Genomic DNA, 24,153 nt, shown 5'->3' on the forward strand with positions numbered 1-24,153 from the left:
AAAAGTTTACTTGTAGTCATAGTTTTTGTTTAAATTCGATTAATAGTTTATCATATTTATCCAATTTAGTCCATTATACCAAAGAATACACCTTTTCCTATAGAATTCGCCAATTTTTGTTTTAAAGGGTCTTTGATTATACTGACTAGTGGCATCTAATTTTAGTCGACGCCGCAAAATTAATCTGAATATTCAAACATTGGATCAACGTTTAACAAAACAAATTAAAATGTTCTCGTGAAAACCTGAGCTCCTGAACATTAGACTTGTACACTATTGCACTATAAGTTTGCTTTGCTAGTTATTTGTTTTCATTGTGTTGTTACCTGACACATTTTGACTAGCACGGTTAATTAGTTCCGTTTCATTCGCGCCATATTGTGCGGATACAAGCTTGTATTACATTTATATTGTGTGATTGTGTGTATCTGATGAATCTAATGAGGATAATTAACCCGCCAACAAAGCGCTTTAATTGACCGGTGTTCATTCATTGTTCAGCTTAATCACCTGAAACTGGATTTTATTTTGTTCAAAAACATTATTAATATCTAGCGGTGTTCATTTGTCTCGTCATTGTTTATGATATTTTAATTAAAATGGTTTAATTATCGTCGATATGCACTCGTTAACAGTGTTGGGCAGTAACGTTACTAGTAATTTAGTTACTGTAATATTACTTTTTGCAGCAACTAGTAGTGTATATATAAGATTTCAGTAATAATATTACGGTTACCATCCATAGTTACTTTTGATGCTTCAACCCCGCTGATTTAAAATCCAACAATCACTAATTTTCATGACTCGCACATGCACGTGATGTCCCCAGTGCAGCAGGCAAGCTTGGAATATGGAAAAATTACAATTAGCTTCAAGCTACACATGACAATTAATGAGATTAATACAACACTTCTACTTGAATGTCACTATTGAGTGTTTGTAATAACTTCTGACTGCGATCCAACGTGGATTTTGGTCAAATGATGAGGCAGAAATATGTTGTTAGAAAGAATTTTATGTGGAATATACAGTTACAACTTCTGTGGAGCTTGAAGAAAAAGTAATGTAACTAGTAGTGTAACTAATTACTGTTGCCAGACAGTAATAATAGTAACAATATTACTTTTGAAAGGAGTAACTAGTAAGGAGTAATATATTACATTCTTTGAGTAACTAGCCCAACACTGGTTATCATTGATATGAATGCAAGTTAACTTAAGTTTGTTGGAACACTGCACACAGATACCTTCAGATTCGCATCGACCAAAGATCTTCCTGGCGACCCACTGTCCTGCAAAATTGATCTCCAACCTGCTTCAACCTCTTCAAAGATGCAGGAGACCCACTGAAGACTTGATATAGTTTTTATATAGCTCTCAAATTGAGTAAACGATGACCGTTTTTATTTATTTTTTGTGAACTAGTCATTTAACTCGTTTAATTTGCTGAAAAGACAACCCAGGAAACCACAGAATTTGATATTTATTGAATTAAAATCTGATTACAATTAAAATACAAAAAGGCACGTTTAATGAGAGTAAGAACTTGGTTATGCTTAAAGATTTATTCAGGATAATAGAAGGAAAAGAATCGTGCATGCAATTATTCAAAAACACCACATAGAAATATACCACTGGTCTCTCACCACAGCAAAAGCTTAAATAATCAGTTGATAAAACCCCACTTGGCCATTTTCCAACCCTTTCCCCTGGTATAAAACACGAAAATGAGTAGTGCTGTGCTATCATTAACATATAAAAGCCATTTATCTATAATAAGGCACGAGTGTGTACAAAATAAAATCAACCTGAAAAACACTATGTAAAACTGGGCCGTGTTTGTCTATCATTTTAAAACATATTTTGGCCTAATTGACCAAAGCCTGAGACATGTGCAAACCCAATAATGGTACAATTGATTGATGCTTACAAAACACTTGACTAATCACAAGGCAACTTACTGGCTCTGTGAACACTACAGGCTGGCGTACGAAAGGCATCTCTATGTAGAATGTGACAGTGAAACTGGTCCTAAACATGTAGCTAAATATGTTCCCCTCTAGCATCTCTTCCACTTCTAATTGCTGCAAATGTACGCCAATCTCAGTTACTGGCCAATGACTGATGGATCGGAGGCTGAAAGCAACGGACATGTTCGACTGGCATGTTCTCTCCATCCCCAGACTTCAGGTACTTGTTCAAAATGGCAAAGATTTCATCATTCAGAATCTGGAACTTGCGAATTCGGTCAACCATTTTCTTTAGAGGCTAAAGTGAGAGAGAGAAATAAGATGGTTTAGCTGATGTCTTGACTACAGAAGTTACATAAAAACTTCATTGAAGAAAAACTCACCACACTCTTGATGATCTCATCTTTGCCGTCATGTTTCTGCACCTTAAGGAGATGGTAGCTGAAGTCCAGGATGTCAAAGCGTCTGTGCTGTCCAAGCAATGTGATAATCATGCAACCGGCCCAGTTCAGACCATCTCCAAAACATTGCCTAGAAGAAGATCAATATGCTTTATAAAGCACAAATATCCTAATCTCACTGTAAACCGCCATTCTACATGACGAGAAAAACAGGTGATCCGTTTGCACTCACTCAACGGTGAACTCGTGAGCTCCCACCGGGATGCAGTACACAAACTGCATGGCGCTCCACAACCTGTGGAACTCCACGCACTCGTCCACGTGCATCACGCCGTTGCTGGGCAACGGGCCGCGCCAGATTGGGTCGTCCAGATAACCGCGGATGCGAGTCAGAATGACCTCGAATATGGAGAGACCGCAGCACAGCCGCTCTTTAGTCAGCAGGTCACCCTCACGGGCGATGGCAATTTGCTGATTAGAGATTGTACAGGGTATTGATTCAAATCAGACCAGTACTGCTCACTCAAGTCTGCATCAAGATTGACTTTGTTTGTCAAAGCATATGATTTGTCCTTCAAAGCATATTTACAGTTATCAAATTTGAACAGTAGATGGTGATGTCACCACAATTACGTAGTATTGTGACAATCCTAACAATGAATAATGATGGCATAAAAAGTCACCACTGAGATGTGATCATTTTGACTTTCTCACAATTGACTCAATTATGAAGTATCTCAATGCAACGTCATCTTTAATTCTGACTTTTTATCTCATAATTATGATATAAAAAGTTGAAATTATGAATCAAGATTGACTATCAACTTTTTCTCAATTTCAACTTGTCAATTTCAGCGTAATTATTCATTTTTTATCTCTTAACGTCAACTTTTTATGACAATTTCAATTTAATTATGGCTTTTTATCTCAATTTCAACTTTGTCAATTTCAACTTAATTATAACTTTTTATCTCATAAATTTCAACTTTGTCTATTTCAATTATAGCTTTTATCTCAATTTCAGACCTTTATCTCAAAAAGCATGATTTACCAAAGCATGATAATTTCGACTTGCCATAGTTATGATTTTCTCTCATAATTTCAATTTTTAATGTCAATTTCAACTTAATTATGGCTTTTTCTCTCATAATTTTAGACCTTTAGCTCAAAAAACATGATTTACCAAATCATGATAATTTCAATTTGTCAGTTGATTTTATCTCATAATTTCAAATATTTTTTTTTTATGTCAATTTCAACTTAATTATGGCTTTGTATCTCATAATTTCAGACCTATTCCATATATAACAGTGGTCTGGGACTTTAAAAAAAAAATAAAAATTTAAGCACAGAATCAATCACAAAAAACACAAGTGCAGTTACTGATTTCATTTGTAGAAATGCCAATTAATGTAACAAAAAGTGACAGAAAATAGCAGCGTTACCAGGATAAAATAATGCTCATTTCTTCCAGCAAAATTTAGAAATCACCATTTTTCTTTGAAAATAATAAATTTGGCCATTACCACCGACAGCTCATAAATAAAAAAGTGAACGTGGAAGGCTCAGGGATGAGCTCAAACCAGCAGTTAGGTGTGTAATTGAAGATGCTAATGACAATAAGTAGATGTGTGTACTGGAGGCGGCAAAGTAGCAGAGCACGACTAAAGCGGCTGTCACTCAGCGCAGTGATGTTTCACCCACCTGAGGGGTTCCCAGACGCTCAATTAGAGGCACCATATGCAGTGCTGTGTATTTGGCCTCCAAACGCTTCATCTTTGCATCCAGACGTTCACCTTCTGCTCAAGTGTGGGTTGTTAGAGGGATTATTGGATATGTATGAGGAACTGCTCAAATAAAGCATTCTAAAAAATACTGCATATCCTCAGCAAACATCCATAAACATGAGCTTACCTTTAACGTGAACTCTTGGCAAGATGTTCTGGAAGGGTGCTGCATGCAACAAGTCGCACACCTCCTCTTGAGACTGTAGGAAAAGAGACAAACTCATTTCAGAAACTAAGTCACGCGGGCAAAAAGCGAAGTAATCAATGGAACAATGGGATCAAAGCATGAGTTAAATTCAAATAAGCAATCTGAGACAAGCCAACATTGACACTTTGACATGTACATGCATAATCACAGAGTTTTGGTGCATTATGTTAATCAGGTTAACTAGTAAAGCACAGATTCCATTAGTCATTAGCTAAATGTTTGTGGGCGGTTTTTGGTGTCACTTTACTATAATGATGTCTCATATAATGTTGATATCATGAAATAACTTGCATTTCTTGCTAAATGTTCAAAATACATTAACGTTAATTTTGATTATGTAACTTGAAATTTTAAAAATATGAGTATATGTAGAAATTAATATCGAATATTAACCATAAACATTATGCATATCCTTATGTCAAACTACCTCCCTTCAGTATTTGGCATGAATTATTCATACTGTGGCGAGGATTTCTTTTGTGGCACAGAGGGGTGATGTCGCATAGTGGTTGACAACAAAAAACAGAAATGGCACTTCATGTCAAAACGGTGTTTTAATGTATGTCCAATGAAGCCTTTTAGAATTTCTATGGGTATGGTTCCAGCAGATGGAGCCATGCAGTCACATACACCACTGACAGGAGCTATTACAGATGAGGCTGTTGACATTTAAATTAAAATGCAGAGAATTACAGCCAACAGCTCAGATTGCATTGACCTTACCATCAGGCAGAGCAGGTACTTTCACACAGGCACAGACATTTTCTCTTCCATTACTTATTTTTTTTCCAGACAACCCTTCATTATTGACACTATATAATTTGATGTTTAATGTGGAGGGTGGTGGAAGACAGCATCTCCCTGGGTAACTTTCATAATTGTGACTAATGGTTGACAATTAAACAGCAGCTTATCACATCTGTGAAGAGTCTCTTGAGTGTCTGGATGAATGTCAGATATTCTCAACCATGCTGCAGTGATGTTCCATCCATTATGCAGTGTAAACCATATTTGGTCATTATTGTGTTAAATACACAGTCAGTCATTGCCCTGCATCATGTTTGTCAACAGCTGCATGCAATGTCAAATACAGGTCTGCGGAGGGCCAGGGTGTGTTAAATACGTTATTAATTTTAATGTTATTTTTTCCCAAATTAATCACACCTAATTAACACATTACAGTACATATATACAGTATATTGCTCTATTCTGTCATTGACTCCTGAATAATTTATAAAAAGTTACAATATTAAGAGATTCATTCATGATTGAAGACTTTAGTTATGCGTCTTGTGTGTCACTTGTCACAGCAATATGAGAATATGAAAGGAGCCAAACCACAAAGGACAAAATTAATTAGTAAAGCTCACTTCCACACTCTTTACTCTCAAAACCACATTATCAATCTGCTGAAGATCTGTTTATTGATGGCATTGACCCTCTGTTTTGCTTACATACTGAAAGTGGTCATAAAAATATTGGATATTCTTACATAAACTGGAATTTCTTCTTTAAAGAAAAGATTATGGCAGGTGGCAACAGTTGCTAAGGTAGGATTGGTCAGTACCGTTTTAAGGCATGGTTTCTATAGCATAGTGTGAATGCTCAGTGGTCATACCAAGCTCTGCTCACTCAGCAGGCAGAACAGCAAAGCATTTCCAACTTCCCTCAGGTTCTGGAAGCACACAGTCTTCAGCTCAGCATACTCCACAATGTCCTTCAACTGGTGGTGGAAAAACTCCAGAATACCTGCATCCAGGAGACAAAAATCATACTTTCACTATAATGCCTCATTTTGTTTGTTTTTGGAAATGCTGAAGTATTAGTATTCCTCTATTTGCACACTGCATTGTGATTAACAAAAATAGATCCCGTTTCTGGATCAACATCTCCTAATAAATGCTTAAAATCTGGATGTCTTGTTAACAGTAATATTGATCCAGGCCCTAAAACTAACCTTGACGCGACCAGCACATGCATGTATTGTGGTTTCTGAAGGTTTAATAAAGGTAAATTTAAGTTAAGAGTTTAAGACCACTTTAAAATTAAGTAAAGAAATTTAAATACATTTGAGGAAACGTCATTTTAATCTGAACCTTCTGTTCACACTGCAAAAAAAGTCATGATCTTCCTCAATAATTGTCTTAGTTTCCAGTGCAAATGTCTAGATTTTTAAATTAAAGGGCTAGTTCACTAATTAATTCATTAATTCAAAATATAAAAAATATCTTAATTTGTGTTCCGAAGATGGTCTTATGGGTTTGGAATGACATGACAGTAATTAATGACAGAATTTTCATTTTTGGGTGAACTAACCCTTTAAGATACATTTATTTGAGAAGGAAAATTACATAAGATGAGAGGTTTATCAAAAATCGAGTTTATGATTCAAACAAGGACAAATATCTCCCAGTGGTCTCAGAAAACTATTTAATTCAAAGAGAAAACATTAGGTTACTTGCGTAACCCCGGTTCTCTGAGAACAGAGCGAGGTATCTCACTATGGGAAACGCCCCAGGCGTGATAGACTATGGAAGCACCAACTATACCACGTCTGTCCAAAGGACAGACCAATCACAGCTCATGACAAGGAGCCCACCCCCTCCCTATATATGGCTGTGATCCCCGAAAACGGCATTCTAAGCACGCTCTTCCCCCGTGTTATGCGAGTAGGGAAGCTTGGTTAGATACCTCGCTCTGTTCTCAGAGAACCGAGGTTACGCAAGTAACCTAACGTTCTCTTTCAAACAATCACTCGGTATATCACTATGGGAATGATATAGCCAACTCCCGAAACGCATGCTTTCCGAAGCCGCCGAACAGACCCCGGCAAGAACGAAAGATAACCTTTCAATTCTCCAAAGAGCCAACATTGAGAACTGCATGAGCCATAGAAGGCGCAGTGACATCCAGATGGTAAAATCTGATAAATCTATGAGGGGAAGCCCAGCTTGCCGCTGCACAAATATCTCCTACCGAAATCCCCTTAAATAATGCCCAAGAGGTAGCCATACCCCTTGTTGAATGAGCCCTTTAGCGCACAGGGGAATGAAGACCCATAGATGTATAGGCTAATTCAATAGCCTCCACCATCCAATGGGAAAGGTGCTGTGAGGAGATCGGCTTACCCTTACATTGAGTGGCCCATGAAACTAATAACTGATCATTCTTCCTGAACGATCGTGTCCTGTTTACATAATCGCGTAACGCTCGTACAGGACACAAAGTGTGCAATTTCCACTCCCCCTCCGAAGAAAAAGGAGGGGGGTAAAAGGCACGCAGCTCCAAAGCAGAGCAGTTATAAGCGGAATCACTGACTACGAAAGCCGGGTTAGGCAGCAACGCAACCTTCATCCGGACTAAAATCCAGACATGCCCGATGAACCGACAAAGCATGTAACACACACTCGCTTAGCTGAGACTAAAGCAAGTAGTAAGACCGTTTTCAGAGATAGGAGATTAATATCAACACTCTCCAGAGGTTCAAATGGGGCCCTGAGTTAAAGCATTCAGAACCATGGGCAAGTCCCATGACGGGACCAGATGCTTAGGTACTGGTCTCAAACGCTTCACCCTCTTCATAAAACAGCATATAAGAGGGTGCCGTCCAACTGAGACTACCTCAAAGCATACATGACACGCCTTGTATAAATTATATTACATGTATAAATTTAACCCTTCACGGGCCAGACCCAAAGATCGACTCTTTCCGGGTGTGGGTGAAATATCTGCCCCCCCACTTGCGACAGCAGGTCCTGGCGCAACGGGAGCAGCCAGGGTTCTCCCTGAAGGAGCTGGACAATCTCTGCCAATCACAGCCTCCCCGGCCAACAAGAGGCTATCAGAAGGAGAGATAATCCATTTTTTCTTGTGGGAGAAATTAGACTCAGCGGAGGGAATGCGTAAAGCAACACGTTCGGCCACGGGTGCGCCAGTGCATCCACACCCAAAGGCATATTTTCGTCCCTGAGAGAGAAATACCGCAGACACTTTGCATTTGCCTGCGAGGCGAAGAAATCTACGGCAGCCTTGCTGTACATCCCCCAAATCTGATCCACCACCTACAGGTGGAGCACCCACTCTCCGTATAACGGGTTGCCCCTTGACAGGAGAGCCGCCCCTATATTCAGGACTTCTGGTACGTGCGTCGCGCGCAGCGAGCTGAAGTGCGCCGCGCCCCAGACAATCAGTTTGCGTGCTAGATTGTGCAGTTGCAACGAATGCGTTCCCCCTTGGCGATTGATATATGCCAACACCGTCGTATTGTCTGTCCTGACCAGAACATGAAACCCTTCTAAGAATGGGAGAAAATGTTTCAGGGCCAGAAAGACTGCCATCAACTCCAACATATTTATGTTAAGTCTGCGAAGCTGAGGCGTCCAGCGAGCGTTTACAGATCTGCCCTGAATAACAGCCCCCCAGCCTGACAGAGATGCTACTTTTCTCAGAGACACGCTCCCCAAGGGAACCCCTGTCTGGAATAAACGGGGATCTCTCCACTGATGAAGAGCCATCACGCACTCCGTGTGTATTCTCACTCTGCGTGCGAGGTGCCGACGAGGACACAGACGTCTCGCTGCTACCCATTGCTGGAAGCCTCTCATTTTCAGCAAACTTAGCGGGACCACAGACAGCGACGAAGCCATCATGCCCAAAAGGCGGAGACAGATCCTGAACGTTACCAAATTTCCCTTGCAAAACTGGGCCAGGCACTGATAAAATGCCATTATCCTCCTTTCAGAGAGCATAGCACGGTATGCCAGAGTCTATTCGTAAGCCCAGATACTCTATCTCCTGAGATGGAATCAGCTGGCTTTTGGCATAGTTGATTCTGAACTGCAGACTCGTTAGATGAGACATGAGCATCTCTGTGTCCCGTTCCGTGCGCTCCCGTGAGTGAACGCAAATCAGATAATCGTCCAGAAAAAACAGATATTCTGAGCCCCTTGTGTCTCAGCGGTGATAACGCTGTCTCTATGCACCTGCTGAACACGCGAGGAGCGAGGCTGAGCCCAAATGGAAGTGTTACAAATTCGTACAATTCGTTCTGAAAGGAAAACCTGAGATATTTCCTGTGCGCAGGATAGATGCTTAAATGAAAGTAAGCATCCTTGAGATCGACCGCGGTGAACCAATCGTTCCGACGGACTGTGCGCGTGAGAGCTGCAACTGTGAGCATCTTGAATTTGTACTTCCTCAAGTGCTTGTTTAGAGCATGCAGGTCCATTATTGGGCGCAAACCCCCGTCTTTCTTTGGAATTAGAAAATAACGTGAGTAATAGCCTTTCTGAGTTTCCCCCACTGGAACTCGTCTTATTTAGCTCTTTTTTCTAAGAGGGAGGATATTTCTGCTTCTAGAACCCGAGCTGAATCCCCATTTGCTACAGATGCTATGACCCCATTGAAAAGAGGGGGTTTTACACCAAACTGAAGCCTGTAACCCTTGGTTACAGTCGAGAGGACCCACGTATGCACAGAACACTCTCTCCAAGCCTCCTGATAAAGAGCCAGAGGGTTCAGCTGAACTGATTCCATAGATGGAGTGCTGGCGCCATCAGAGAAAAACGGCCAGGATCTGTGTGACTCAAGAGATCGATTTATCTCTTGGTTCATTGTTATTATTTTGTTTTTGTCTCCCTGTGCCCTCGGCATTGAGCCTGGATGCGACGGATAATTTTTTATTTGCTTTAAACCCAGAGGCTGAAGTGCTTTGTGACAATACACTTGAGAACTTGTGTTTGTACCATCAGACCACATTTTTTTGGTGGCTGAGTATGCTGCACTTGAACTTGATGGAACATTGTGTGTTGAGGGGAAGCTGAACTGGCCTGAACACAACTTAAACCATTTTTCCGCCCAAACTCCACATCTTCCGCTTCTTCGCGGGTGGGGGAACAGATATGGTGGGCTCGGGAGAGGACATCACAGAGAACCCTAGGTGCTGCCAGTCCCTCCCATGCAGAGATTGTGTCCTAGGTATCCCTCCTCTTTTTGTTAGAAGGGTTAGCGGACTTGGACTTTGCAGCCGCTGCCAAGAATGACTGCTTTCCCCGTGGTTTAGCGTTTGAAGCAGCGGTGGGGGCGAGCCGCCTGCTCCGTGCTCTGGGGTTTTGCAGTCCTGGACGCATTCAAAAACCTCTTGTTCTGCGTCGGAGGAACAGGACACGGGGTAACAGGAGGACGCAGTGCTTTTTTTTAAATGTGGCAGACAGATGTCAAACGCCTCGGGTTGGAGGGTTAGAGAGCCCAAGCCCTTCCATTTCACTCACATTGAGTATCCCTTGACGGGCACACGATGAGAAAAGGGTTTGTCCCTAGATCGCTTCATCTCTGCTAAACACGCCAGCAAAGCAGGAAGCAGTTGTTTCGCCGATGGAAGGCGAGAAGGAAGCCTTTTCCCATCATAGATGGCACGTTTAACTCCTGGATCCCCAGGAGTTACGGGCCAAGTGATGCCAAGCTTAGCTGCCGCACGCTTACAAACTTCCACTAGGTCACAATCTACCACCATCAACGCCACGTCGCCGCTTTGCACGCTCATGGGCCTAGGTTTTTGTCCAGGCTGACTGAAGCCCACATAATCAGACATGCCATGGTTTCAGTGTGGAGCGCACCCTCTTAGTATGGTCACCCGGAAAGAAATAACAAACAAAGAAAGGGAGAAAGAAGAGCAAGAAGCAATTACCAAACCTTCTCAAGTCAAGAGGGGTCTGATTAAGTCTTATAAAACACCCAGCGTCTGCTGCGTAAGCTCCGCTGTGTGACTGACACACTGCAGACAGCCAATCTGGCTAGCAGCACAGCTGGATTTATGAAAGCTTGATAATTCATTGCTTATCTTCTATTGGTGATAGTGGGAGCTCATTTTTACACAGGGTCAAAGTGGCTCTCCTGGGTCAGAAAATAAAAGGCTTGCTGAGGAGTGTCCAAAAAAAAGTGCAATTTTCACCTGGAGAGCCATACTCGTGGCGAGGCAGACGGCATATCTTGGGCATGACTTCCATCAGGGTCTTTACATACTGCAGAATGGTACCCTGAAGCTGCACCAGAAAAATTAAACAAGATGACAAGGTGATTTCAGCAGAAATGTTGCTAATGCCCACACATCCTGAACTTTGTCTTTTATTCTTTATCCTTTAAAGTTAGATTAGCAGTGTAAAAAAAAAAAAATCGCTCCAACAATGATCTGATTCAATTAAGATCCTTATAAATGATCTGGTGCATCATGAAAACAGAAATTTGGTATTCTGTCTGACCATATCAGTGCATGCATTCCTGGGAAACAAACCCATGACTTTGGTGTTGAAACCACTATAATTAAGGCATCATTTGAGAAGTTTTAGTAGAAATAGTACACCATGCATTTCTTCTCACATGTTTGAGAGCCGCTGATTAGAAAAAAAAGATTATGTCAAGGGTCTTGCAAAAGGCCCCAGATCTCCATGAATAAACTGCAATTTGCATGCTTATGCACGTACCAGGCTTTTGACGACCTTTAACAGCTCTTCCATCACCACAGCGATGCCCTGGTATCCTAGAAGTCTGCAAATAGCCTTAATATGTGGAGGTCCCACGAAGTTCCGGTAGAGGCTGTATATGCTACTGTATGCCAAATTCAAGGTCTAAATCATCATTAAAAAGAAAAGAGAGCAAGTTAGTGCGTGGAACAAAACTCAAGATTTCATTTCAAGTCTTGCTTTAAGCCAACAACAATTAATATACTTTAAAATATAATTTATTCCTGTAATGCAGAGCTGAATTTTCATCAGCCAGTTCTCCAGTCTTCAGTGTTCTTCAGAAATGGTCCTTCAGAAATGATTCTAATATGCTGATATATTCTAATATTCACAACTGTTTCCAACACTGATAATAAATCAGCATATTAGAATAATTTCTTAAGGACACTGAAATAAATAATATTTTAAAGTATATAAATTAATTTCACAATATTACGGTTTTACTGTATTTTTTATCAAATAAATGCAACCTTTATGAGCAGAAGAAAATTGTAATGATCCCACACTTTTGAACTGCATTGTAAGTGTATATATATATACACACACACAGTGGGGCAAAAAAGTATTTAGTCAGCCACCAATTGTGCAAGTTCTCCCACTTAAAAAGATGAGAGAGGCCTGTAATTTTCATCATAAGTATACCTCAACTATGAGAGACAAAATGAGAAAAAAAATCCAAAAAAATCACATTGTAGGATTTTTAAAGAATTAATTGGTAAATTCCTCGGTAAAATAAGTATTTGGTCACCTACAAACAAGCAAGATTTCTGGCTCTCACAGACCTGTAACTTCTTCTTTAAGAGGCTCCTCTGTCCTCCACTCGTTACCTGTATTAATGGCACTGTATATGTGTGTGTGCATGTGTGCACACAAACACACACTTTTACACTTAAAAAAAAACATTTAATGGCCAACAAAGTCTTAAATACTTTAGTAACAAAACTTGAAAGAAATAAGCTTCCTTTTGTGTTCTCTTAATAAGAACACAGTATTTGCAAGCTGACCGATTAATGATTAATCATAAATGCATGAGCATACATGTCCGTAGGTGTTGTGGCAGTGAGTCAGGGGAGACAGGTCACCAGTCTGAGGGAGTAATTGAGAGCAAAGTGGGGGAGGAAAAGTGCCATGTGTTTTTCCAATGACTGAGAGAGCAAGGATGTGTAAGAGATCGAGGATGAATGATGAGTTCAAGCTCTCCCAGCTGTAATTCTGTTTAAAATGCATTCTACGCAAAACACTGCTGTGTCGTCTCCCCCTCCCCACAGCACTCTCTCTCTGCTTTATTTGCTGTCTGCTGTTCTAATCAGATAGAAAAGCTTTTCTGTGCAGCGGTGTGGAAGTGGAGCTCTTTCTGCAGGAGAGCTGAGCTATGCCAAACAGAGACAGCTACAAATCACACCCTCTGAATGCTTCAGGGGGATTCTGTCTGCAACAGAGAGAGACGATCTTTGTATGAAGTGACTCTCTTCTCATCTTTTATGGTAAGATTTTTGCTCCTTTACCTCTCTATCTCACCCGTGTCTCTGTTGGGGGGGTAGCTGTAGATTACCTGTAAACACTGGTGAAATTCAGACAAGTACTGTTTGAAAATACAACTAAATCTTTAGCAGCTGTGTGGATTTGAAAAAGATTGGAAAGAGCAACAAGTCTGTAGGGAGAGAGAATACATGTCCTGTTTTCCTCAGACTTCTCTGAGCGTTATTGACGCTGTCTGCTTCTGGAAGATCAAAATGATTAGTGTTCAAGCTTTTGTATGGTGCTGACTGCCGAGTAATTACAGCGTGTGTGTGTGTGTGTGTGTGTGTGTGTATAGCATACAGGGTCACCACTCCACACACAAGTATAAAATACTCATGCAGCAGTGTTTGATCATGCATAATGCATGGCAGATATTACAACAGTGATGACTGAATAAATAATTGTTTATTTTAATTTAACCTTAAAATTATATTTATTGGGCTGTAATGTTATTCATTTATAATGACTTGATAGAAGCAGAACTTTTTTCTTGGCAAGCAGATATATGGATGTAATGTCAATTGGAAATTACTCTTCAACTCATTCACATAATCCTGCTTTAGATACCTAGTTTGAAGAGAGAAAATAATAGATACAAAACAATCAAGGCAGATAAATAAAAAATCTGTTCTTGTACTCAATAACCTGGTGCTTTTCATATAACCATGAAAATAGCCACCTTGTGTGTTACCTACACAACCATTCTCAATGTTAGTTACTACAATATGAAAGACAAACTTGACAGAAAAGAACAGCACAGAACACGTACAAAACATCTGCAGTGTTTATAGCAAAGCTGTATTTTTTATATACCTGTCCTCAGCCAGTGTTTTTTGATAAAATCCCTTTGGCAAAGCACTTCAATTCAAAATCAATTTCAATACTGAAAACAACAACTGAAGTTTTACATTTCTTAAAAAAAAAAAAAAAAAAAACATTTTATGCCAGAAGCAAGACCATTACTAATCTATTAAGACCTTGTTGTACTACATTCAAGGTCAGAATTGATCTAAATTAAAAAAAAAACATTTCCCTCTATTCTTCCAGATCCTTCAAAAATCATTGCATGTCGTCTCAAACCAGCCTACATCATCAAACTGTGCGTGCATAAGGGTCTGAGTTTCAATCTAAAAAACAAACTCAACATGACTATCACCATTCAGAACATTACAGCCACCTCTGCCATCGTGAGCTGGCCATCATCTCCAGGCTGCGTGGACACGTTCTACAGCGTCATGTATCACCCTAACTGGAACAGCCTGCTGATGGGTTACACACGCAAGAGCTTCTTGCGGGAGGACAGGGTTCCCGTAAGCCAGACGTCCACCAGTCTGGGCAACCTCAGTCCACAGACCACTTACATCCTCTGCGTCACCTGCCAGTCTGCCAACCCCACCAGAGAGCAGTGCCAGGTCTTCAGTACCCTAGATGAGGGCACTGAGCTCGGAGAGAGCGGCAGGGAGCTGGCGATGGGCATCTGGCTTGCCAGCAGCATCCTGTTGCTGATCATTGCTGTGGCTCTGCTTTGGGGATGTCTGCACACCATGTGTCCAGCCAAGAGGGACCCAGAAAGAGGCAGCCAGTCAGGTCCGAACCCTCCACACCTGGCTCTGACCCCCATGGGTGGGAACATGGGAAGCGAAGGAAGAAAAAGTCTGTACACGGCCGGTTGTGGCGGGGAAGACTCTCAGAACGCAACGGTGATTGAAAATCCTTTCCGAGCCGAGCACGGCAGAGAAATGGCAAAAGTGCAGGGTTGTGAACTTCGAACTCCAAGTAATAAACAGAGTTTTGGCCCCGGGTCAGAATAACTAGGGCACCAAATTGTTACTTTGAGGCACTGACCCCAAAAATTCAAACTATTAGAACTTACACAATTTTGTTATTCCTTTATTCATTTATTTATAACCCCCCCCCACACACACACACACACATGTTTTGTATAATTTATAAATAATAATCATAATTATTATAATAATAATAATCATTATTTGAAAATGATACTTTTTACAGTAAGAAATAGTACCAAATTTTCCAATACACACAAGATTCACATCAGAAGCATAATTTATTTTATATATTTATATTTCTACATAATGTGGGTCACCTATCAACCTACAATGTTGGAATCGTGTCTGTAGAGTACAGTGTCAGTTTAAAGTTACACACCACTGCCATATTGGTTTTGCAAGGCAAAAAAAGAGCCAACAAAACATTCAATTGCTTAGTGCACATTTACCTTTAATGGCTGTATAAGTGTTGATTTTAATGTCTTTGTGAGTTGATAGTATATCTGTGTTGTGTTCGTTGCATTGAAATCCTTCTATGCTTGAAATGTACTTTGCCTACCTATCTATCTTGCTTAATAAAAAAAACATTTCCCTGTGTGTTATGGTTTGTGAGAGGCACTCAAGTTAATGCTGGAGATGTAATAGATGTCGGTGTGCCATTTAAACTCATGCAAACCCACCTTTGAGCCATACAGGTACTGTGGCTGGGCATTGGGAGGCTTGTCTCTCTGAAACTCTTGTGAAAACGGCAGCACCGTGCGAACAAACCTAAACAAAGGGGAAAATTGTTTTAAAAATCTGACCATTTTTGTATTATTGGGTTGTCGTCGACTAGTTATTGTCAATTCTGTTTAATAAGGCTGTGCTCAGCATGTCCACTCCGGACCCATTCACAGGTAATAATACAGTGAAAAACTCATCACACAAGTCAAACCACAGCTTTCAAAGGAACATGTTTCTAAGGAGAAAAAGAAAAAGAAAAAAAAAACTACAAATATCTGCTGTGACATGACCAACTTTTAGGTGTTGTTCTCAGTGTGCTGGTTAAAGTCACTTGTGACTTGTGGGTGTGCGAGTAATACAACAGGAGCAGGTGAGAAGTGGAATCACTGTGCTCTGTGTACCCAATCCATCACTCTGAGAGTCTACTGAGAATCAAGCAGACACAATAACTGAAATTAGTTATTCACCCTTTATCCAAAAAAAAGCTGGACTGAAGCGAATAGTGCATCTCAGTTTCTCAAACCTGAAACACAGATGTAACCTTCAGAGATGGCATCCTTCTACCATTTACGAGCTGTATTCAGACCACAGCTGAACCCTGATGGCATTAGTTCACTCTGATACTAAATGGGTACCTTTATGATAAATTTGTCATCAACATGTCTATCTTCCCCATGAAGGCCATGAAATGTTGAAGCCATCTTAACCTGACAGTGTAAAGATAACTTTAGTCTTCTTTTCATCCTACATTCAGACTCTTTCATGACCTATCTTCACGTCTATTCTATATAGCCCATCTTGAACACCTCACAATACAGTCATAGGAATATTTCTCACCTCACTATAATTCCTTACAAAGCTCTTTCTTTTTCTCACTTGTCGTATTTGATATATGGGTCAGATTGTACCTTATGCTCAGAATAAAAATTGTATTGTGCTATTTGACAGTAAAAAGAAGACACAAAAAGAAAGCATGATGATCCAACTGCAGAAGGTAAACGATCACTCAATTCACAGGAGAAAAACTGATAAAAAAAGATAACTGATTTGCATTCACTTGCTGCAGATTACATGCTTCTTAACAGCTGCAAACAAGAATCTCTGTTTTAAATGTATCTGAAACATAGCAGTCTTTTCCTGGTTGGAGTAAGCATAAGCTTTAAGCATAGACTGACTATAAATATCTAATGAATTAACTTAATAATTAACCATTCTCTAAAAAATTAAAGATGAAATCAATGCTCCATCTTCACTTAAGTGTCTCGTGCATCGTGCTTTCTGACAAGTGATGAAAGAAATTTTCTATGCAATTTGATTTAATCTCAATCACATCTGTTTAACTGAAATATGGATGAATGAATACATATTGCATCAGTTGAAGCCTGAAAGTCATGTCTACACTAATATAGCTGTTAAAATGCTGCCTATTTATGACATTACAAATTATATTATTGCACAACCCTGTTATTAAAGATTAGTAGAGTCTGCACAATTTTTTTTATTTCATATTTATATTTCATATTTTATATTAAAGGTATTAATTACCAGAATTAATTCTCTGTGATTTTAATCTTGTATGAATTGCCATGTCAATCACTTACAGATGTGTCAATTTATTACAGAAAAAAAATTTCCTGTCCAAACTGGGCTTTAAAAATATCCATCTGCCGGTACCGAGACTCGAACCCGCAACCTTTACGAGTCAAACTCTCTAACCATTAGGCCACGACTTTCCCAATTAATTTTTTTTTTTTTTACTTTTGCTGTTCATTGCAGATTGAATGTGTATTTGTGCTATTTATCTTTAAAATAAAAGCCTTTTAATAAAGGAATGACATTCATACATTTTAAAATGTAGCTTAAGTGTCTATATACTTTTTTAGGCCTCTGTGAACACAGAAAAGCTCAGTAATGGGCATTGATGCAGAATGGTATTAAAAAGGTTGGTTAAATAACAAAAAGTATAGCTGTATAGTTGGTAATCATTTTACTGTTGTTAAAATGGTGAACGCTGTACCAAATGGCTAAATTGGTGTGAACTGCCATTTAGCCTGTTCTTTACCACTGAAGTTGAGCAGGTGAGTGTAGAAGAATGATTCGCGATGAAACTTCTCGATGTCCAGGATGGTCGGACCCTCCAAACTACTGCGCAGAGTCTTCTTTGAGCCGCTCTTATCAGCGACCAGAGACTCCAGCATCGTCCTGACCATATACAGCTACACAGAGAAACAGAAAGAGGAAGCAGATGAAAGACAGTGCAAAGTTGGATGTCTTTAGTCTTCGCACATGCACATTTATCCACCGCTCGATAGACAGATTCTGCTCTGGTCATCTTTCCACAGGTGGAAGGATCTCTTTCGCATTCTGGTCTGTGTGCATTAATGTGCTGATGGAGGGCACACAGGTGTCAAAGCTTCCCTGGAGATGTCAGACATATCAAAGTGTTCGTCTGTATCTCACCCCCTTGGATTCCATCTGGAATTGTGTGTGTATGCGTGTCCGTCTGGCACTCTATTCAAATACTGAGAGGCTATCATATCTCATAGTCATTGTTTAGGTCAAATGGTCTTGAACAAAGTATTTTATTTTATCTTTATTTCATTAATGAAATGTGGACTATACAAAAGAAAGAAAAAAAAATCTCCCTTTTGTCCCCCTATTTGAAAAACATGAGACATGAATGGATCAGATTCTGTCTGTATGAACAAGCAGGTATATATATATGAGTAAACTACTCACTGAGGTATCGTACATAAAGCTAAAATTTTAGGCATCAATGCAACCCTAGTTCAGAGCCGTGAGCTTCTTGACAGAAACCTCTTGTGGCGAAATTCAACCATAATCATACAGAGCTCAAGGCAACGGCAGAAAAGCTTGAAATCAATCCACACTAACACAAAAACATTGAGTCAAGAATTAAAATAAAAAATAAAAAACACGGCATATCTTTATTTCATTAATGAAATGTGGACTATACAAAAGAAAGAAAAAAAAATCTCCCTTTTGTCCCCCTATTTGAAAAACATGAGACATGAATGGATCAGATTCTGTCTGTATGAACAAGCAGGTATATATATATATGAGTAAACTACTCACTGAGGTATCGTACATAAAGCTAAAATTTTAGGCATCAATGCAACCCTAGTTCAGAGCCGTGAGCTTCTTGACAGAAACCTCTTGTGGCGAAATTCAACCATAATCATACAGAGCTCAAGGCAACGGCAGAAAAGCTTGAAATCAATCCACACTAACACAAAAACATTGAGTCAAGAATTAAAATAAAAAATAAAAAACACGGCATGGGAACAATCCTCAACACATACTTTATCAAATTAAACTGACACATATGAATCTTTTAAAAATTCCAGCAGCAAAACACTGAGATCACGTTGAGAGGCAGCACCGATTACAGCTCAAATCCCCGAGGCACTATTGACATTCAATACGACACCCTTCCACTGCACACCGGATCAACCATGCTTCAATGCAACATCTGCGGCAGAAGCTTGTGGAAGATTACAAGCTCTTCTGAATGACACTGGGGGAGCTTTGTGTTTGTGTGTAATGCCAGTTTCACATCGCACGAGTAAGCAGCGCATTTTTTTTTTCAGCGCCCATGTTCAGCGCTTTTTACCCCAAATACCATACTTTTACATATTCTTCTCGTTATTGAAAAACTGTTGCTTTAATTATCTTGAACCAAACTGGGAATCATTAAGAAGACCTTTGTCTCAAAATATATTCAATAATTTTAGCGATTCTCATTTGCTTCTTAATTCTACAGCATTAAAAATAAACATCAGATATTAGAGTTAGCACAGAATCAACTACATGAAAACACATCACTGCCAGCAGTTATTGCCAAAACTTCAAAGGCCTGTTTAAATTATTAAAACTAGAGGCATTTATTAACTTTAAGATTACCTTTTATCATGTAAACTACCTATGTACAGCATGTTATATGCACGTGTGGGAAGTGGGAGTGGAACACAGAGGGGAACACATAGCGGAACACAATCCCATCACAGCATGCTGCCCATATCATAAATCAAAGCACATGACAGACAGTAGTTGGAGAACACCTGAAAAGCATGACCGAATGAATGATACTCGTCTGTATTTGCAGTACACAAGCCGCGGTTCAGCTGCTCCCACTCTGCATACGCACCGCTTCTGCGCTGCCTCTGCTCTGCTTGCGCATCCAATGTGAAACCAGCGTAACAGGTAGAAAAAGCATATAGCAGTATGGCTGGGTAGGTTGTTTCAGGTAAAGAGTTTTATAAAATGAAAAGTGAAAAATATTACATACCGCTGCATTCAGAATGCAAATCATAACTACAGACATTTGAAGGTAACAGTTCTGAGGTTTGTTACTGTCATACATTTTCTGTATGCACAATTGGGTTACTACATTGTCTATGTATTGCGAATTACAGAGTTGCATACCTGAGTGGTGGAGGGTCCTACGGCACGACGAGGAACTTTGATATCAAATCCCCCTTTAGGGTCCTTCTCGCCCCGCAATGCTGGGTCATTATGTGGCTCTCTGCCAGTCTCCCAATCACAGATGGTCTTACGGATGGCCTGGAGGATGCTGCAACAAAGTCACAGTGAGCCAAAACTAGAGCTGTAAGACAGGAAGATCATTCAGTTTGGTGCTCTGTTGTACCTCTGGATGACATTCTTCTTTCTCTTGATGGCCTGACGCAGCGGTTCTCTGAGCGTCACCTGGGCAAAATCTTGCAGAGCTGAATAGATGGTGTGACGGATTGCGTGGTTGAACACACTCTCCATACGGCCCATCAGAACCTGCAGGCCCTTTATCATGGCAATGACCTAAACACATGCAGACAGAAGCACATCCAGAACACGGACACAAACTCTTCGGAGTTTACTTCAGTCAGTTAATGACACTGAATTACATTTTATGAACATTAAGATGACAAAAGTTCTTGATTTGTAATTAGGGCTGCACGATAAATCGCATGGGATATTTAACGCGCATCTTATTAGGGATGCAATGATTGTAGATTTTGTTGGTACGGTTATTGTCTGAGGAATAATCACGGTTTTACGGTTATTGCGATTTATTCATTTCACAACATTACTAATGTATAAAATCACATGAACACTCTTTAGATATTAAAGCGTAATTTTTTTTGCTGGCTTTTGAGACAGAAATAACACAGTAACCAACAATACAGCACAACATAATAAACAAAAGACAAAGAAAAGTCCATCTCTCCTATTGGAATTTATGACATCCATGACAGTATTTCTCTTTTGAAAATAACAAATGGAAATAGATCACAAAAGTATTTAATGTTTTCAGTTTGTACATTCTTTACATTTCTTTTGGACCTGGGGTAGAGAATTTGGAAACATGGTGAAAAAAATCTTATGAATAATACTACAACAGGGATAGTAAATAAAGTTAATGAAGTATTAATATATAAATATATATTAACTTTATCCCACAGGGGAAACTGTTACTAATGATGGAAATAAACTGAAATATTACTGTAATCAACTGTCATCCATACATATTAATTAAAAAATCTTTATAATAATTCATTTGATTTTACATGTGGCCTGAGAAAATCATGTCTATTATTTTGGCTTGTAAGTTCATTGGAGATCACACTGCGCATGTATACAAACATTCAGGAGGACACAAACTGCTTGAGAACGCTGCCCCGCAACATTTATTAATAAAAATAGATTAAATAGCCTACTGGAGAGACGCACAGATGCAGGTAGGCAACTGTCACCTCTCTCTCTCACTCGATCGAATAATTAATTCAAGTAGCTAAATATTATAATTAATTAATTCAAATAAATGTGATATTACCGCAGTATTTCATCTCTTTCTGATCTGAAGCGGGCAGAATGCTGAGCTAACGAGCCGTAGCTTCGCCTCAGGTTTTTTTTGGCTTCATGTCGTGCATTAAAATTGTTCAATGTACAGCTAGCCATGCATTATCCCTAATGTGTTTGCTCTTTAGCAGCAGTTTTTTACGGCAATATTTAAATGACACCCTGGTCATTCTTGGTGCACGCAAGATGGTCCCACACTATCGACAAGCATTTCTCTGGTGGAAATAAAGCTTCGCTGTTTGGTTCCTCTGTCACAGTTAATCTAATGCGTGTAGTAGCCTCCGTGTCTCTGATAAGCACGTCATTTTAAGCTGGTGCACCGCTAGTGTAACTTTGTTTCAATTTTGCACAAGCTGCAACAGTTCCATTCCGTGTAACGGAAACACTCGGTTTAGCAGAACTTTTACGATTAATTAACCGTGACGTTTTAAAGTGCGGTTAATCGCTACATCCCTACATCTTATCAATAAAGCCGGATCTGTAATCAGCGGTAAATCTCCATCACTGCGGGCTTTCACATTGAGCAGCATTAACTACACAGAGCCACGAGCTGCGCAAAACCACGTTCATATTCGCTAAATTTTTTGCGCAGCTCGTCAGTGAACAACGGCTCTGTGTAGTTAATGCTGCTTAATATGAAAGCCCGCAGGTGATGGAGATTTACCGCTGATTACAGAACCAGCTTTCTGACAAGATGCGCATTAAATATCGCATGCGATTTATCGTGCAGCCCTATTTGTAATCAAAAATCAATTCAGTCACTGATATGATTCAGTGAGTTCATTCAGAGAAGGACTGATTCAAAACACAGGCCCACACAGAGTTAAATACTACATTTTAGTCATTCTAAATAAATTATAAAATTTAAAAAAGTAAAATAATTATACAAATTAAAATCGATTTCATTATATAATAATTAAAATGAATTAAAATGTATAGTAAAGAATTCATTTAAGAAAAACCTGAATAAATTGTTGTTTATCATCCAAAAAATTCATTTTTAGTGGAGGTCATGAGGTGCAATGACTTTTAAAATGTTTGTGCATTTATTTGGTGCTTATAATCACAATGCTACACAGCTGAGCTGTACTGACCTCCACCAGAGCAAATTTCTCCTCGCTGGTGTAGTTGTATCTGGTGGCACGTTCATACTCCTCAGCGTTATCTGGGCATTCTTTGTTGGAGTATTTATCTGTGGGGTGCACCAACTTCCAGGAATACTGCAAAAAGGAAAACATTTGACAATATTTCATGTATAATTGCTTGTGATGATTATTCTGCAAGAGATGTAAGAAAAATCTAATACTTCAAAGCTACTTCACAAATTTCAGAAACTATGGTCAATCATCTCCATCCCCAGCCTAATTTGCTACAAATATCAAAATCCATTTTACTAATTGCCAAGAATGGACTTGTTTCAGGCTGTTTCCATGGCATCAATATTTCAGAAGCACGACAGCATAAAATGTTTTGTTCAGAGAAAAAAAAAAACATATAGCTGGAACTGACTATTAAAGTGATTCAAATGAAAGGTAAAAACATTGCTGGCCTTGTGGAAACAAAAAGGAGTGCACAGTGCACACCAGGGGAGTGACAGGCCCTGTCTATTCAATGAATGAGGTTCAAGCGCTGTCTTGAATGGGTGGGTCGCTGATACTGGAAATCAGAGGTTAGTTAGTCTTTAGTATGTGCGACAGGTTGTTTTTCTGCCTGATGAGTGCATGGTGTAAATGACTGTCCTCAGACATAGAGCAGGACCTGAGCAAATTAATTTCTGAGATAATTCATATTTCCATTCTGAGCAACTCACTTAAGCAGCTCTCAAGAGACTGGACAATTCTATCAGACATCACTCATTAAAAGAGCTTTTGACAGTTACTGCTGATAGACGGTTTTAAAGGGGTCTTATGATGCTTTTTTAAAGATCATTATTTTGTGTATTTGGTGTAACAGAATATGTTGACATGCTTTAATGTTCAAAAAACACATTTTTCAAATACTGTACATTATTGTAGGTCCTCTATGCCCCGCCTCTCTCAAAAGCTTCATTTTCTACAAAGTCCCTCCTTCCGACAAGTGCAGTCTGTTCTGCTTGGCCAGCTGACCCAGTGCATTGTGATTGGCTGAACACCGCAAGCACTCGTCGGAAATGTAACGCCCCTTACAATAATCGCGAGCTTCATCTTTCAAAATAAATGTAAAGTCAGAGCCCGAAAGGGGAACAGAGTCACGTGACAGACACAGTGATGAAGCTGGTATGTGTTTGCAACAAAGCCACGGTTAAGACAGCTGACTCCACTTTGATGTGTCTCTCTCTCTCTCTCACACACTCACACACTCACACACTCACACACACACAC

General features: G+C 39.6%; 2 protein-coding genes across 2 annotated transcripts in view; one reads left to right on the top strand and one right to left on the bottom strand.

Annotated features, from left to right (window-relative positions):
- Nucleotides 1–1,453: 1,453 nt before the first annotated feature.
- The window catches only part of cyfip1 (cytoplasmic FMR1 interacting protein 1), a 41,765-nt gene continuing 19,065 nt past the window's right edge, over nt 1,454–24,153 (bottom strand). Inside the window, exons 13-25 of the mRNA XM_016272095.1 lie at nt 22,888–23,013; nt 20,586–20,752; nt 20,363–20,510; nt 17,957–18,132; nt 15,874–15,961; nt 11,844–11,987; nt 11,315–11,405; nt 5,984–6,114; nt 4,285–4,357; nt 4,075–4,169; nt 2,603–2,841; nt 2,353–2,500; nt 1,454–2,267 (exon numbers count right to left, since the gene is read on the bottom strand). Of these exons, the coding sequence (XP_016127581.1) occupies nt 2,103–2,267; nt 2,353–2,500; nt 2,603–2,841; nt 4,075–4,169; nt 4,285–4,357; nt 5,984–6,114; nt 11,315–11,405; nt 11,844–11,987; nt 15,874–15,961; nt 17,957–18,132; nt 20,363–20,510; nt 20,586–20,752; nt 22,888–23,013 (1,791 nt within the window). The 3' untranslated portion in view covers nt 1,454–2,102. The remainder of the gene's footprint in view (nt 2,268–2,352; nt 2,501–2,602; nt 2,842–4,074; nt 4,170–4,284; nt 4,358–5,983; nt 6,115–11,314; nt 11,406–11,843; nt 11,988–15,873; nt 15,962–17,956; nt 18,133–20,362; nt 20,511–20,585; nt 20,753–22,887; nt 23,014–24,153) is intronic.
- LOC107585156 (fibronectin type III domain-containing protein 9-like) lies at nt 12,797–15,286 on the top strand. The gene is made up of 2 exons (XM_016272047.1): nt 12,797–13,366; nt 14,451–15,286. The coding sequence occupies exon 2, from the start codon at nt 14,549–14,551 to the stop codon at nt 15,212–15,214; it is 666 nt and encodes a 221-aa protein (XP_016127533.1). The 5' UTR covers nt 12,797–13,366; nt 14,451–14,548; the 3' UTR covers nt 15,215–15,286.

Source organism: Sinocyclocheilus grahami, unplaced genomic scaffold (assembly GCF_001515645.1).
Source record: "Sinocyclocheilus grahami isolate Dianchi unplaced genomic scaffold, SAMN03320097.WGS_v1.1 scaffold67.1, whole genome shotgun sequence".
NCBI lineage: Eukaryota > Metazoa > Chordata > Actinopteri > Cypriniformes > Cyprinidae > Sinocyclocheilus > Sinocyclocheilus grahami.

Coding starts and splice junctions, on each gene's coding strand:
- LOC107585156 (XM_016272047.1), top strand. CDS start 14,549: ATGACTATCACCATTCAGAACATTACAGCCACCTCTGCCATCGTGAGC.